The 15106-nt window shown below is 43.3% G+C and overlaps 1 protein-coding gene across 1 annotated transcript in view; it reads right to left on the bottom strand.

Annotated features, from left to right (window-relative positions):
• Window positions 1-15106, bottom strand: part of LOC138299440 (sialic acid synthase-like) — a 104507-nt gene that overhangs the window by 19773 nt on the left and 69628 nt on the right. Inside the window, exon 5 of the mRNA XM_069237684.1 lies at window positions 12643-12909. Coding sequence (XP_069093785.1) covers window positions 12643-12909 — 267 coding nt within the window. The remainder of the gene's footprint in view (window positions 1-12642; window positions 12910-15106) is intronic.

Raw genomic sequence — 15106 nt, 5'->3', positions numbered from 1 at the left:
GTTCCCCCTTGATTGGCCTGAGAGGTCAAAGAGGTCAGAGGTGTCATCGACGCCCCTACGCAACATCTTGGGATCGTTGAGCCTGACTATCATGGAGGGCCTTCTTGGAGCGGAAGAAGTGTCACGCGTCGCAGGCAACCTCGTTGTATTCAGGAGACAGGTCCTCCAGGGATTGTTGCAACTGTCTCACGTGTAGCCTGGCATGAGAAACCAGAAGATACATGAAGCCATTAATTCTAGTATAGACTATAGCTGGTGTGTGGTCATGCGCAGTGTCTACAGCAGACACACATTTAATTGTAATATATCTAAGACCTTCCTCGAAGGACACACTGGATCACACGCAACTGTGAATCTTTTTAACTGGAGTGGCAGTGAATTTCTTCCTGTTGACATGCAGACCCAGGCAGCAAAGAATATGTGCAGTCTGAAGCAAATGCCTTAGAACTTCCTCTGGAGGTGCTACTTTTATTAACCAGTTGTGTAGACAAAGATTTTTTTCTCCATAAGTGTGCTGTATTGCCATGTAATTAGAGAACAAAGTTTGAGACGCTGATATAGTACGAAAGGGAGGCCCTAAATTGAGAGTTTTTTGCATACCACAAACCTTAGAAACTTTGGACACTTTTTTATGAAGGGTGTGTGAAAATAGGCATCTTGTAGGCAATATTTCACACATCGAACCCCCAAAGCAATGCAGGGTAAAATTGTTGTAAGGCCAATATCCTCAATATCGCTCTCTTTATCCATTGGACTGTCATTTTGAGGTCGAATATGGATCAATCTGGAACTTTTTTTGGACCAGAAAGTGACAGGAATAAACTCCTGTCCCTAATGGATGATGAGGGTCCTTCTTTGCTGCTTGTTTCTCTAGCAAGGTGTATACCTCCTTTTGGGGTAACTCTCATGATTTTTAGAGGACTTTGTTGGTGGTTGGAAAGAAAAAATTTAATTTGAAAGAAAAATATAATTCTGAACAATATTCAAGGTCCGTCTGCTTAGTTATGTGCTGCCACTCTTGCAGAGGGCTTCCAATACACTGCTCCCCCTCTGGAGGAGTGACTAAATGAGAAGTGGCGAGAAGTCACCATTTAGGAGATGCCTTCCTGCAGCACAGAAGGTTGCTGGACCACTCTACCTTTTGAAGGATGTCTCTGGTGGTAGAACTGCCTGTTGGTACTGCTGCTACTGTTTTGACCACTGAGTGGCTTGAATCATCTTTGAGAACTGATGTCTCAAAAGGTCAGTGGCATCTTTTATACTCCTTCCTCTCTAAACCCATCACCTTTAGAGCGTCCACCTTCAAATTAATGAGGACCATTTAATCATTGGTGTGCAAACCAAAGATAATTAGTACTAAATGGGAGGTTCAGGATTCTTTGCTGAGGTTCCAGCTCAAGATCAGCAAGCAAATCTGCCTCAAGCAAATTCCATGACGATAACCATTTGCTGCTGGTCTGATGAATCTGCTGCCACACTGACAACTTGGTTAGAGACAAGTATCCTTTTCTGTAGCACTTCCTAGAAATCCTGATGGTCTTCTTTCTGTATCTTTTTGAAAACCTATGTAAGGGATCTCAACGGGATTTATCACAATGACCCAACAGCGTTGTGGTTCTCAGTTTCATCCCTGCAGGCAAACTGCCACACATCTTCCCAACAAGTGAGTCGATGCGTCCTGATCAGGAGTGGGGTGCTACCACCAGGAATTTTCTAGCCTCAGATACAGAAGCAGAATCTGAGGGAGTTTCTAAACCCGGGAACAAAGGATCTTGTTCCTGTGTCTTTTATTGTAGGTGATAGACGGGTGTCAACAGATGCCTGAATTTCGCTCTGTGATTGAAGTTCTTAAATCACAGAGGGTCAAGTTGCTGGTATAGGTACTGATCTTCAGAAACAACACCTCGCCGTGGAAAGACTCGAGGTGACCTTTTGAACTAGGACTCTCGCCGACTTCGACTGACCATGTCTGCAACCGTGGCACTATCCTGGACAGCAAGCTCACTATGAAAAGCCAGATGAAAGCAGCCTCTTCCACCTGCTTCCTAACACTTTGCATGCTCCAGAAACTCTTCAAATGGCTCCCAGTCAACACCAGATAAGCCATCACTCAAGACCTAGTCACCACCTGATTGGACTACGGCAACGCACTATATGTAGGAATCACCACACCTTCTGAAGAGACGGTGGACCACACAGAACTCAGTGGCCACACACATTCCTGACCTTCCCAAACAGACCCACATCACCCCCACCTGAAGAAGCTCCACTTGCTCCCCATTTGGAAGATATCTCAATTTAAGATGCTGATCAACACCTACAAAGCCCTTCACAACCAAGGACCAACATAAATTAACCACTGCATGAACTTCCACCAACCCTCCAGGCACCTACGCTCTACCTCCCTCTCTCTCACCCCCTGCATTCGCTGAAGCAACAGTGGACGCTCCTTCTCCTACCTCACTGCTAAGTCCTGGAACGACTTCACCCTCCACCTCCAGGCCTCATCCTCTCTTCTAGAATTCAGAAACGTACTCAAGACCTGGCTGTTCAACTGAACAGACGCGAAGCAGCAAAGCCTTCTGCGCCTGGATACCTTTGCGGGTGATTAGCCACACTTTATAAATCCTGATTGGTATATTCAACTTGGCCACATCCCTGACCAGGACCTCTTAACATATCATCCACAGGTAGGAAGTAAGCAACAGGAGAATCAGCCAGAGGTAAGGAATAATCTTTGATGGACAAATGGGTGAAAAATATGAAGGCAGAGCACCTATGGCTGAGACAGCGCCTTGAGAGTAAGACCTTCTGCTGGGCTGTCTTAAGTGCATGAAATGCAATCCTGACTCTGGCAAGAGTGTGTTTTGCTCCTGTCTGGGCTCTTTTGTTTCGAAGGTCTGGATGGTACAGATGGAGGCTGAGAAACCAATGGAAATTTTAGGAGATGTGGAGAAGACAAAAGAGCCAGTGAAATAGGAGCGGGAGAAAAACATAACAGACCTGATCTCCGAGGTGACTATGTCGTTGGCAGTCTTACTTATTTTGAAGGGGCACTGGGTTCATAATTACTTCAAATCAAGAGGGATGAAGTACCCTTCTCTTCATATGGTGCAGCTATTGTTTTTTTTATAAAAGTTGCAGCCTTGAAGGCCTGAAGGTGGTGCAGTAGAATAGTGTGTGGGCCTCGAGGTTGAAGGAAGTGGAGAAGATGACAGACCTCAGAGTCTCGAAATAAAAGTGGATCCACGGCAAATGGGGCTTCAAGGGTTTGATATGCCTGTTTCTCAACATTGAACAAGGTATCTGGTCAATAGAGGTCTCAACTTCAACATCCATGTTCTTTCAGCGTCAGGTGGAGCTTTGATGTTGATTCAGCTCTTGATGTTGAACAGGTTGGTACTGTACCGGTTTTTAATGTTGCGGCCCTAGAGGTCGATCGCTTTTTCATTTGGTGGCATTTTTCCTGGATTTACCACTCAGAGTGTCTTAAAGATTGAAAAAACAAATGTGGCAAAAAAGCACCTTCTGCACTTATCACCAAACTTTCTGACGAAGCCTTTTGAAGGCTCTCCTGCAGGCCGTACAGTCTGATTTTCTGCTTGTCCTTCAGAATTCTCCTAGGCATGTTTTGAAAGGGTCTAAAGGTTTCAAGGTGGTGGTCTTTCTGAGAGGAACACAATGGATAGGCCACTGGGTCTGAATGTGCCTTCTGACCACACACATGGCACTTCAAAAAAGTGGTGGCATTCCCACAAGAAAAATAAAAAAACAAATCTGAATCCGACAGGTAGTCTACAGGGAAAACAAGTTAATCGAGCTAAGTCACTTAGACAAGGTTTTTAAAGAATTTGAATGGGGTAAATCTCAAAAATGCCAAGCTTGGTGCTCCAGGATCCGGTTACCAGGAGCCACAAAAAAAGCAACAGAAGGGACCTGTCGCCTGTAGGGCATTATGGAACACGTGAGGAAGGATGAGGCAAAGTACCAGGTTTTATTTGATGTCTATGGTAGCCTACATACTACCACTGGCCTGAATTCCCTTAAAAAATACATATAGATTTTTGTGAAAGATGTTTCTAGTCTCTTTTTTAATGAAAAAACACGGTGGAAATTTTTAGCCTTTCTATAGGCTGCAAGACAGTTTTTTTTCAGCCCCCTTGTTACACTTTTCTACTGAAGAACTTTCGGAATATCTATATTTTTATATTTATTTTTCGTCAAGTGCTCCAAGATCATGCGTTGCAAGATCCTGCGTACGGGTGAGACAATTCAGTGCTTGTGACTTTAATGGCGATTGCTTTGGAATAGGTGTTGTATTTTAGGTCTGTCATCTGCATAGCACCAGACACACCCGATTCCCAATTCTCAATGAATAAAACATTTTAACAACTGAGCACTCATGGATTCAGACCCACACAGCAGTTACTCTTCCAGCCATGGCTGGTGCTTCATGGTAACGATGGGATTCATCAGTAAAGTGGCAGTAACCAACTAATAGTGGACTCGGCACACGTTTGCCTGTTTTGCTCCTCCGGTATTACAGTAGGGAGTAGAAATGCTTCCAGGGCAACAGGTTCCTGTAGGGCAGGGAGCAGGCGAAGTGTGTAGAGATCAGACGTCGCTATCCATCTTGTGCCACTTTATTGAGCAGTGTTTTGCCTTCAATGCTAATACAGATGCTTCAGTTTCCAGTGAGGGTGGATGCTGCTGTAACAGCTGCATACTGAACAATGCTCGATGTTCGTGTAAAGTACATAGCAAAATGTATGTTCCTTTAAAAAAAATCCTGTCTGCTTTGTTAATTTTAGTTTTGAAGGAACAGCACTGCATAAAACATTTGACGCGCTGCAATTTGTTCTCACACTGCAATTTGTTTATCACTGTGGCACTCACTCATTTCTCAGATGCTGTACTTAGAATGAGGCTTGGTGTGGACTTTTGCATTCATTTGTTATCTTTAGTGTGCCGTTTAAAGGAGCCATCTTCCGCGCACCTTCCCCACCGCCAATTCGGACTCCTTTTTTAAAACCTACATTGGCCAGTGTTTCAATTGCCCAGTTGAATTTTTGCTTACACAAGTCCCCTTTCACGGATAAGTATGCTCTACGTCTTAAATTAACTCATAATAATACTAAAACTGTACTTATTATTTCCCAATACTAATCCATCACTAATTCTTGTTGGGTTCCAGAGTAGTGTGCTACTCACCGAAAAGCGCTTTGAACTTAAGCCTCGTCAGGGGTAGTAAGCGCTATATAAATACGATTACAATAAGTAAATTGTGTTCATTTTTTTTTTTAAATGGTTCTCCCGAAATATTTATTAGGGTGTTGTTGCTTAACAAATGTATTGATGTGACAGTTGGGGGGGATTCAATTACGACTCTAAACCATCGATAAGGGATGCTTCTGAGCAATTGTAACAACTGCATAGTGTCCACTATTGGGTACATAAACACAAGCACACCCAAATTGCACTCTCCTAATGGTGTCACGTTAACGTTACATTGGAGATGCTCCAAAGATTTTAGCAGTATACCGTCTGTTAGGCAAATCTTTATATTCCGCAAAGAGTTATTGTCTTTTTTGTGATTAATCATTTAAAGTAGTGTGCCTTTTTGCTGTGATCAAAGTGAGTTGATCCTTTGCGTGCTCTGACGGACCTTCATCGGGACAGGTATTAAGGACCAGGATTACCATACGAAGTATATGTGGCTCTCTAGTTTACCAAAGTAGCCCACATCGAGGTCACTTTGAACTTTGTGCAGCTTCTCCTTTAGACACCACAAAGGATGTGAGGTTATTACAGACTGGTGTTCCTCTGTTCAGTGAGGAATATCACTCTCTCAGAAGATCAAAATAGATGTGACTTTGATGTTCTTCTGTTGGGTGAGGAATTTCACTCTCTCAGAAGATCAAAATAAATGTGAGAGACTACTGAATACACCCTAAACAAATTTTTACAGCAGAAGGGAAACATATCAGCGGGCGCCATTGCTGGACTGGGCCCACTAGTGCATCGGTGTAGCAAAGAGTTTAAAATGCGGCTGGCCCTGAAGAAGCAGGGGAAACCACCTCAGTCTGCTTGCTATGTACATCTACAAAGCAAAAAATAAAATATGCAGTTTCAATGAAAGGGGAAAAAATTGACAGATGACCGAGAATCACAGGTGTAGAGTGCAAATATGTGCCTCTTTCCATTACCGCTGACTATTCCTGTTAATCTTGTGAATGGCCTTAGGGACTTCACATCCTAAAAACAGCATCACTGAAGAGCATATTAGTCACATGGCCTGAACCTCAGTCATACATACAGAAATTTCAAGCCACAAGCATGTCCATATAGTCATTCCCATTTGTAATTGCCTGCAACGTGGTCTCCTGCATTTATGCTGTGACTGGACATAGCTCCGATTAATTGTGTTCTTGCTACAGTGACCATTCACTTGTCGATGTCGTTTTAGATATTGAGAATCTATTTGAATCAGAATACATTTCATTTCTGGCCTATGAGCTTCAGCCCTAATAGCTGCTCGTGTTAGAATCACACCCCTGGCTGGCTCACTGAAACTATTCGAAGTGGGTACTGCTGCTGCAGGGAATACAGCTTGTGGTTCCACTGCATTATCACAAATCACTCTTAGCTGGGGATTTGGTAGAAGTACTTCGCTTATTCAGAATTAATTATAAAGCTGTTGTATTCACACAAATAAGAGACAAAGGCCTTAGTATGTGGTCTTCTCAAAGTATAATGTACTTCAGTTCGGAAAAGCTGTTGACCATCAATGCTTTCCCATGCTGCAAAGCAGAATGTGCCCAGTATATCCTCCTTGTTACTCAAGCTTCATTTGTGAATAAAGGCGATAGTAGACAGAACAATTTATTATGATAGTCATAGACTGCATGTTGCATACTGCCACTGTTATGCGTGGCTTTCGTTCTATGACAATGTCATAAATACATTAGGGGAAAAAAGGAAATCTATCAATACCCACGAATGAAAACGGATTCTACAGTATGGCAATACCAATGCAATCAGTCTATTCCTAATTGAACCGCTAGATGGCAGGATGAGAATGCAAAACATGCATTCGTCCAAATCTCTTTTTAGTAGTAAGAAAAGGTCCAACAACATACGCCTGGAGCAGAATGGCAACACAATGCTTGCAGAAAAGTTTTTGACGGTTTCAAGAATATCCCAGCGACTGAAGTAGCCCATAGTCTGAGCTTGGAACAAAGCACAGATTAACTGATGAACAAGTAATTCTAGTGTTGCAAGTGTCCTCCTGGTACAAACAAAACAGCACTGAATCTACAGTAGCCTGGCCAAAAAAGTACCCTGTTTACCCTGGGCAGGGTTAGGATGGATGTCTGTGGATAAATGCTAAGATTCTGAGTGGCCAGAATTGGTTTAGCCTCTGAAGATGCTCGACAATCTGTAAACACCACTCCCCGTTTTCCCAGGGTGAAACACTGAAAATAGAACCTTGGGTCTACACACTATGCGAACAGGTTCCTGCTTTGAAAGGTGGACATTTCCGAACCAGCAGCCCAAGACAAAACGAGCTTCCCAGGAGACTATGAGGGAGAAGAGTTGCAGCAATGCCGAAATAACTGAGGATCCAAGAATACAGCGTCGCCAGCATCCACAGCAGGGGCGGCAAATCCTTTAAAAATACAACGATAATAAACTAGGTTTCATAGCATCTCCTCATCGACCCTCCCCCTCTTTTGCCTCTCATTCATTCACTCACTCACGCGTCTTCCACCTCTCGCTCTCTGCCCCACTTTCTTCTCTCTTATATTATCTACCCTTTTCTCCCTGTCATACAGCGATTTAGTCAATGTGTTCCTATCCATTTATTTTATATTGTCACTTACACTGCCTGCCATGATCTCTCTGGTGTCCTGCTGTTCCATTGCCTTTACTTATGTCCCTACTAATCTAGCCCCTTTCTGTAATACAGATACAAAAAAACTGGAAAAGCACCTGGCCTTGATGAAATCCCCTCCGATTTGTATTGCTCTGAACCACTAATATGGGGATCGTATACAAATAATTTGGCAAATGCTATCACTGCAGGAGCCCCAATCCCTAATTCATGCAAGGAAGCAGAAATCATACCGATCTTCAAGATTGGTGTTAGAAACACTCATGCCAACTATTGACCCATAAACCTAATTGATAACACACAAAAGGTTTAAAGCAAGCACATTCTAACAAGACTTTGAAAGTGGATATCTGCCAATAAGGTGCTTACGCATTTTCAAGCTGGGTTCCAAGTTAAGACTAGCATGTATCCTGACCACAAAACTGAAATCAGTAGTTATAAATCAATGCTGCCTGAATGTCCCATTCGCAGACCTGTGGGCTGCATTCGACCTAGTCCCATGGGTGAAACTCTGGGAGGTATTGAATGACATGGGGGCTCAATCTGGGCTTTTGCCCTTGATCCAACAGCTATACACAGACAACTTTGCCAAAGTCAGGTCGGGTCCGGATGGGAAACCAGAGGACATTCCAATCAGAAGAGGAGTTCGCCAAGGTTGTGTTCTGGAGCCTAATCTCTTTTTACTGTAATGGCTGCACGGACTGTGAAAACGATTCACCTGAAATGAAAGGGCTCAAAGGTCCCAGGTTTATTATTCGCTGATGATATACTTGTTCCTTCAAAACCCACTAAGGGATTATGCATCCTTTTGGAAAGAAAAACATCTTTTCTGCATGAGTTATGGCTTGAAAATGAAAGGAACTAAAACTAAACATATAGCCCCTTTTTAAAATCGGCGGTAATAACCACCTACCGCCTCAGTGACGGCCTCCACAATACCACTGCAGCAGCGACCATCCTTTCACCAGATTATGAGCACTGCCTGACTTCCGCCACAATAAGGGTGGAAATCCGGCAGCGTTCATACTGGCAGACGGTGGTGACCTAGCACTGCTACCACCTGCACCGCCCCGCCAGTAGATCGCCGCCAGCCATATTTTGAGCTGAAATACGGCCTGGCGGTGTTCTGCTGGCGGTAGCAGCACCCGTTCCCTGCTGGATGACCTCCTCACCCACGGTTAGTCGGGCGTCCGACAGTGGAAGGAGGAGGGAGGGGGAAAGGGGGGGGGGGGGGGGGAGGGGTTGGGGGGGGGCGGGTGGTGTGTGTGTTGTATGCATGGCTGTATGCATGTGGGTGAATGTGTGTCAGAATGGTGAAACGAGTGCGTGTCTGCATGTCAGTGTGTAAGAATGTGTGAGTATGTCTGGACGAATGCGTATGTGAATGCGTGTATGCCAGTGTATGAGTGTGTTTATGGGGGGTATATCCGTGTATCAGGGGTGGGGGTGCTTGAATGGAGGGGGGCATGGATGGAGGGGGGGGCGGTCAGGCGAGTGTTGGGGGTGGAGGGGTGGTCAGGCAAGCTGCCTACCGGTGACAGGGAAGGAATTCCCCGCCATCACTAGTAGGCCCCACTGCCATGGTATTTGTGGTATTGCTAACACCACGGAAACCATGGCGGTAGGAAAGCTCATAATGCCGCAGGCGGTAGGGGCCGCCGGGTCAGAGATTGACATGTTGGTGGTCATAATGCCACATTAACCCTGGCTGTCAGTAGACCGCCAGCATCATAATGATAACTATAATAATGATGGCCATATTGTTTAACTTCTGGAGAAAAAAAAAACTAAAGGAAACTTAGCCCTTGAAGGACAGTCACTAGGGAGAGTCCCTGAATTTGATTAGTTGATTACATAAATGTAAGGCCTAAAAGCTCATTAATTTTGAAGAATCAAGCTTGGGCAATTGTCAGATTTGCCAATCGGGCCTCAACCTATCTTATTTCTCCAGCCATAGAGATCTAGAAGGCGCAGGCCTGTGAAGCAGCCCCCTACGGAGCAGAACTATGGGTTAGTTGCAAGTTAGAGCCACTTGAGAACAGCCAGAACACCCGTATCAAAATTTTGTTAAAACTTCCAATTATTGCATCATCACTCCGATTAAGACTTGATTTCATTTTACAATTAATCACTAACATAGCCAATTTAAACCCAATTTAATATTGGAACTGTACATGGACAACAAAGGAGCTGATGTCCTACAGAGAATGTCTTTGTGATGTACTAGGTTAATTCCTTGTCATGAAATCCCTTGGCTAGGTTATGTAAAAACATGGTTGAGTAGGCTAGGACTGAGTGCATATTGGTTGCATTCCTCCTCAATCCCAGTAGACGCTTGCGAATTTGTGAAATTAGGCTACTGGAACATTGTTCTAAGCACTAGGTTCCCGGCTGTTCCAACAGGAAGCCTTTCTAATCTCTTTTTGGCGGTTAAGTGTGAATTACAATTTAAGACATTAATGGATCACATGAATCTTCCGTTTAATAGGGCGTTGTTTATTAAATTCAGATTGGGGATTCTTCCTCTTGCTACTTTTACCTGTTCATGGTCGTCGTAAAACAGCAATTTAACTATGGGTTGTCAGGCAGAAGAGAATGAAGAGCTTTTTTTTGTAGAGTTTATGCGAAGCAACGTGCACGGTGGATTATCTCTCTTTTTCGTACTCTGGGAATCCGAAATCGACAATGCACTGAGAACACGCAAGGCAGACAATAAAAGCTGTATTGTCTTCTCAATTTCAAATCCATCTGGCATATGAGATCAAAGAAAGATGTCATGAGTTTTAGAGAATTCTCAAAAACACAGAGCACGTTATATACTACTATCCAAATCAACTTTGGTAAGTCTTCTCAGCAGTGAATTGGTGCAAAAGAGGCCTTCCTTAGACAAACAGGGCTTCCATGTTAGAGTTTTTAGACAATATGATTTTAGAAGAGAGAAATGGCTGCTACTTAATTGTAAAGTATATTTTACGAGCCAGCCCAGTGAGTTTCGTAATGTCTCCAGTGAGCACAGCGGATCCTTTCAAGGTTTTTGTTTACTGGTTTTAGACTTGCTTAGTATATCCATTTAGTATTCTCTCCATTTTGTTTTCTATTGTTAACTAACCCAGTATGCCTCAGATGTTGTATTGATCCAGTAAATGTAATCTCTGTATTTTTTATTTCCATGAGCCGACAATATTTTAATGTTTTTATGTGTTTTATGACTAATTTTATGGTTACGTGAACTAAATTAACGTATTTTGATGATGAAGTTACTTACCTGTAACTATAGTTTTCCAGTGAAGATATGTTTCATAGATTCATGTTCTTGAATCATTCCCAGTCACAGAGCTGGGACTCCTTTGGTAATTGTCAGTCATCAGTAGTCCTCAAACACGACACAAAAGGTAAAAATACTTCCAATTAACAGGCATTCACCCTCAGCAAAAAAAAAAAAAAAAAAAAAAAAAAATTGCAAGGACGCTCTCTGCATACAAGTCTCTCTAGAGGCCACCATTCCTCATACGTCTACCATACATTGCGTGGAAAGGATTATTTCAGGGATCTGATCTATCTCCTCTTTAAAACATAATTTTTCACTACTTCCCTAGAGACTGCTCTGTTCAGATTTTGGTCCAGAGGAAAGAGTTTTCAACAATTAAAGATATTCCCAAGAAAGGTCTCTTCAGAGCCTGTAGCTTGTCAAGGAAAAAAGGCTGCATGTATGACCCCGCACAGACTGTATATACTGCATTTAAGTAACTCAAAAGGCAAGACTGCAAGATCTGCAAAAAATATTGGCAAAACCTTAAATGATCAAAAATAAGGAGTTCAGAAGAGGGTGTTTATTGACGTGTTCCATCTTCAGGTGATGAGTCTTCTGAATCTGGCCCATCAAAACAACACCACCACAGGGGTAAGACAAAGCTGGAAAAACGCATATGGGAGGGCAGGTACTTTGGAAAGGTAATGCATGCGTGAGTTCCTTCACTCATTACACCTAGTCACCTAGTTCTAGCACATTTTTACGTTCAAGTGGTGACGTTCCTGAACTCTGAGGGTGCAGTATGAAAGAGTAATAGTTAAAAATGGACTGTTAATGAAACATCAGTTACACAATCTAACTGATCTGATGTGCTTCTATCCTGCAGTACCAGCTAATTATTCCCTGAAATCCCGAACACATACACACAAAAAAGCCTTTTTTTTATCTCCTGTCACTAAAAGAAAAGTTGATTTTCCTTCTACAAAAGGTACCCTTTTTAATCATCTTCATGAACCTACTCTTCTCCACTCACTTCCCACCCACAAAGTCCATCCCCCAAAATATATGAAATCTTTCCTATAAAATTCCTCTACATTCTATGCCAACCCAGCTCTACTCCTTATAATGCCTCAGCTTCAGTTTCACTATATTAACATAACACTGCCCCTCAATACGCCCACATTTTTGAGAATTCTGAAATTGTGCAAATAAATGTGTAATATTATTCATTTTGGAAATGTGCATCTACAGATAACACTACAATTGCAGTGTGTCTGTATGCCTTCCGCTGCCAATAACCACGTACCCATTCCACTACTGTAGTAAATGCCTGCATGCTGCCCAAGTAACCTGCATGTGATGGCACCCGATGCCCTCCTATAGGTTAAGTGCTCTGTTGCTTTTTGTGGTTAGTGTACGGCTACATAAATCCTCCAATAAAATAACGAAAATATGTTAAATGAATGGTTGCATCCAATATAAAATTAGCAAATAATACCTTGTCATGGCAGGCCGTTTCGCAGGGTAGTGGCCGCTTGACTGGAGACCCCATTGCCTTTTCTACAATGCGAATTGTTCTCACCAGTTCAGCCAACTCCTTCGGCTCCAAAGAGGCCTGGTGGTCACTACCTTTCCAGGATTTGTCTAAAGTCACATGGCGCTCCACCACTTTGGCCCCCATGGCTACAGCTGCAACTGTAATGGCAATACCGGTCTCATGTCCAGAGTAGCCAATAGGGATGTCAGGAAATTCAGTCTGGTAAGTCTACAAACAAAGAAATAGGTGCAAAGGGAAATTAAGCAAGCTTCAGTTGTCCTGTTAACCTGGGTTAGCAGACACACATTTCTCATAAAATGCAGACTATTTAGAAGCAACGGAACATCCTGAAGATACTGATAAATGCCTTTCTATTTTAAAGAAGAGCTTTCCAGTGGCAATAATGCAATACTTCAAACCCATTGCTATGATAACAAAGGAAGAGGCAGATTCATGGGTGAACTTTCACAGTACTTAAACAGAAACAGTCATTTAAAAAACAAAATAATCCTCCTACCTACTCATTTTCCTCATCCTCCCCCACGCCTGTTTAGCTGCCTGGGGTCTCTGGCCAAGTCCCAGGAGGAAACACCCTGTGCAGTGACGGATCTTCTATCACCTTCCCAGGCAGAGTCTCGGATCCTGTGTGCACCAGAACATTGGGAGCATGCAGAGCACTGTGCAGAGCACTAGAGGAGACTTCGTCCACACAGGGGCAGTGTAACTACAGAGGAGTCTCCACTCAAGAGCTCACAGTGAAGCCGTGGGACAGGCGGGATGTGCCGTGCATCTTTAGAGCAGAATCTCGGCTCCCCAAAGCACGTGAAGGAGAACATAATTACCAACACTGTTTCAATAAACCTTTCAAAGCACCATTTAGACGTCCTCTCCGTGTGCAAGGCATGCTTTGAGGTGCTCAAGCACATTGCGGAGGAACATTTTTGCAGATCTAGCAGAGACCTGACTGAAAAAGGCAAATAACATTTCGTGGACCTTACCGGACCTATAATATTCCATTTTCAGACTGTTCCCTGACTTTTGTCCGCTCCTTGAGACATACAGACATTTTTTATAATACTTCTATATTCAAATTCAATCCCATAACCTTTTACTGCAGGATTGTTTTTTTATCCTAAGTTCACGGCTTCGTTCTGGAGGATCCACAACACTGGCAGATTCTGTTCCATTGACCCTGTAAACTCTGCTCAACTCACATGGCCAAATGTCAATAGAGGAAGTGAAGCAAGCGTCAGATACCTTCACCCTTAATTCCACCTACTCTAGAGGTGGCAACATTTCCTCAACTCAATTGGTCTAGAACTGCTCCTCCAAGAATCCTCACTTGTCTGCGTTAAATCTATAGACAGCTACTCCTCTTGAAAGTCAGAGAATCATCCGGTCTACTGATCACTTGCCTCCTATATGTGAAACCTGCATTCCCAACTTGACTTTCGAGTGTCAATAACACACAGTTCAAGAACCAGTATCTGAAGTGTAGTTAAACATTAAGGAGTGAAACTGTTTTCCCCAATCAAAGAAGGTTAATAACCATTTCTAGGTGGTGTGAATAAACAGTTCACAGAATATATGGGCTCTTAGTAGATTTCCTTATAATATATTCATAAAAAGGGGGAGGTGGGCGGGGTTGGTGGGGAATCTGCAGGTAGACAGAGTAACCATCAGAAGATAGTTAGCACAGGTAACTTCTGATGGATATCTCTACCTACAGATTTGTCACAACACCTGCAGATTTCTCAAACACCAAAAGTAGGTGAAAGGTGGATGATAAATGAGAGCTTGCAACTCACTCATGAGGCTGAGCCAATCGCCACTAAAACATGGTCTTTAAAGTCAGCATTGTTAGCAGACAACTATACAGGGGCTTATACAGGGTCCTCATTAGAAAAGTTAAAACCAGGTTAAGGTCCAACTTGGGCACAACAAAGGGGGGATGGAGGATACAGATTTGTCAACCCCTTCAGAAAACGCATCACAATTGAAGCCTTGAACAAGGAAGGCTGGTCTGGAAAATGTAGGAACACCATCGATGCAGCCAAATACCCCATGACAGTGAATACTGCACATCCCCGCTGGGTAAGGAAAAGTGCCAACTCAACAACTGGGACAACTAAGCATGCAAAAGGTCCACATTGTTGTCCGCGCACCAAACAACAAAGTTACTCCATCTTTAAGAGTTAAGCGGACGTGGTGGAGGAGTGACTGACTGACACAGGAAGTCTACTACCTCCGGTGGCAGCTGAAAAGAGTTCAAATAGTTCCCCTAAATCTCCAGACATAAAAGGTAGAAGCCTCAGAAAATGGGGACCAGAACCATTCCCCCTCACCCCAATATGGGAGAAAAGGTTCAATCTGAATGGTAGTTTGAGGGGGGGACCTGCAGCCCAAGTGACACCATCCCGTCTTC

Source organism: Pleurodeles waltl, chromosome 1_2 (genome assembly GCF_031143425.1).
Source record: "Pleurodeles waltl isolate 20211129_DDA chromosome 1_2, aPleWal1.hap1.20221129, whole genome shotgun sequence".
In the NCBI taxonomy this organism is placed as follows: Eukaryota; Metazoa; Chordata; class Amphibia; order Caudata; family Salamandridae; genus Pleurodeles; species Pleurodeles waltl.
The sequence above is the reverse complement of the archived record's forward strand: the minus strand, read 5'-3'. Positions and strand labels throughout refer to the sequence as shown.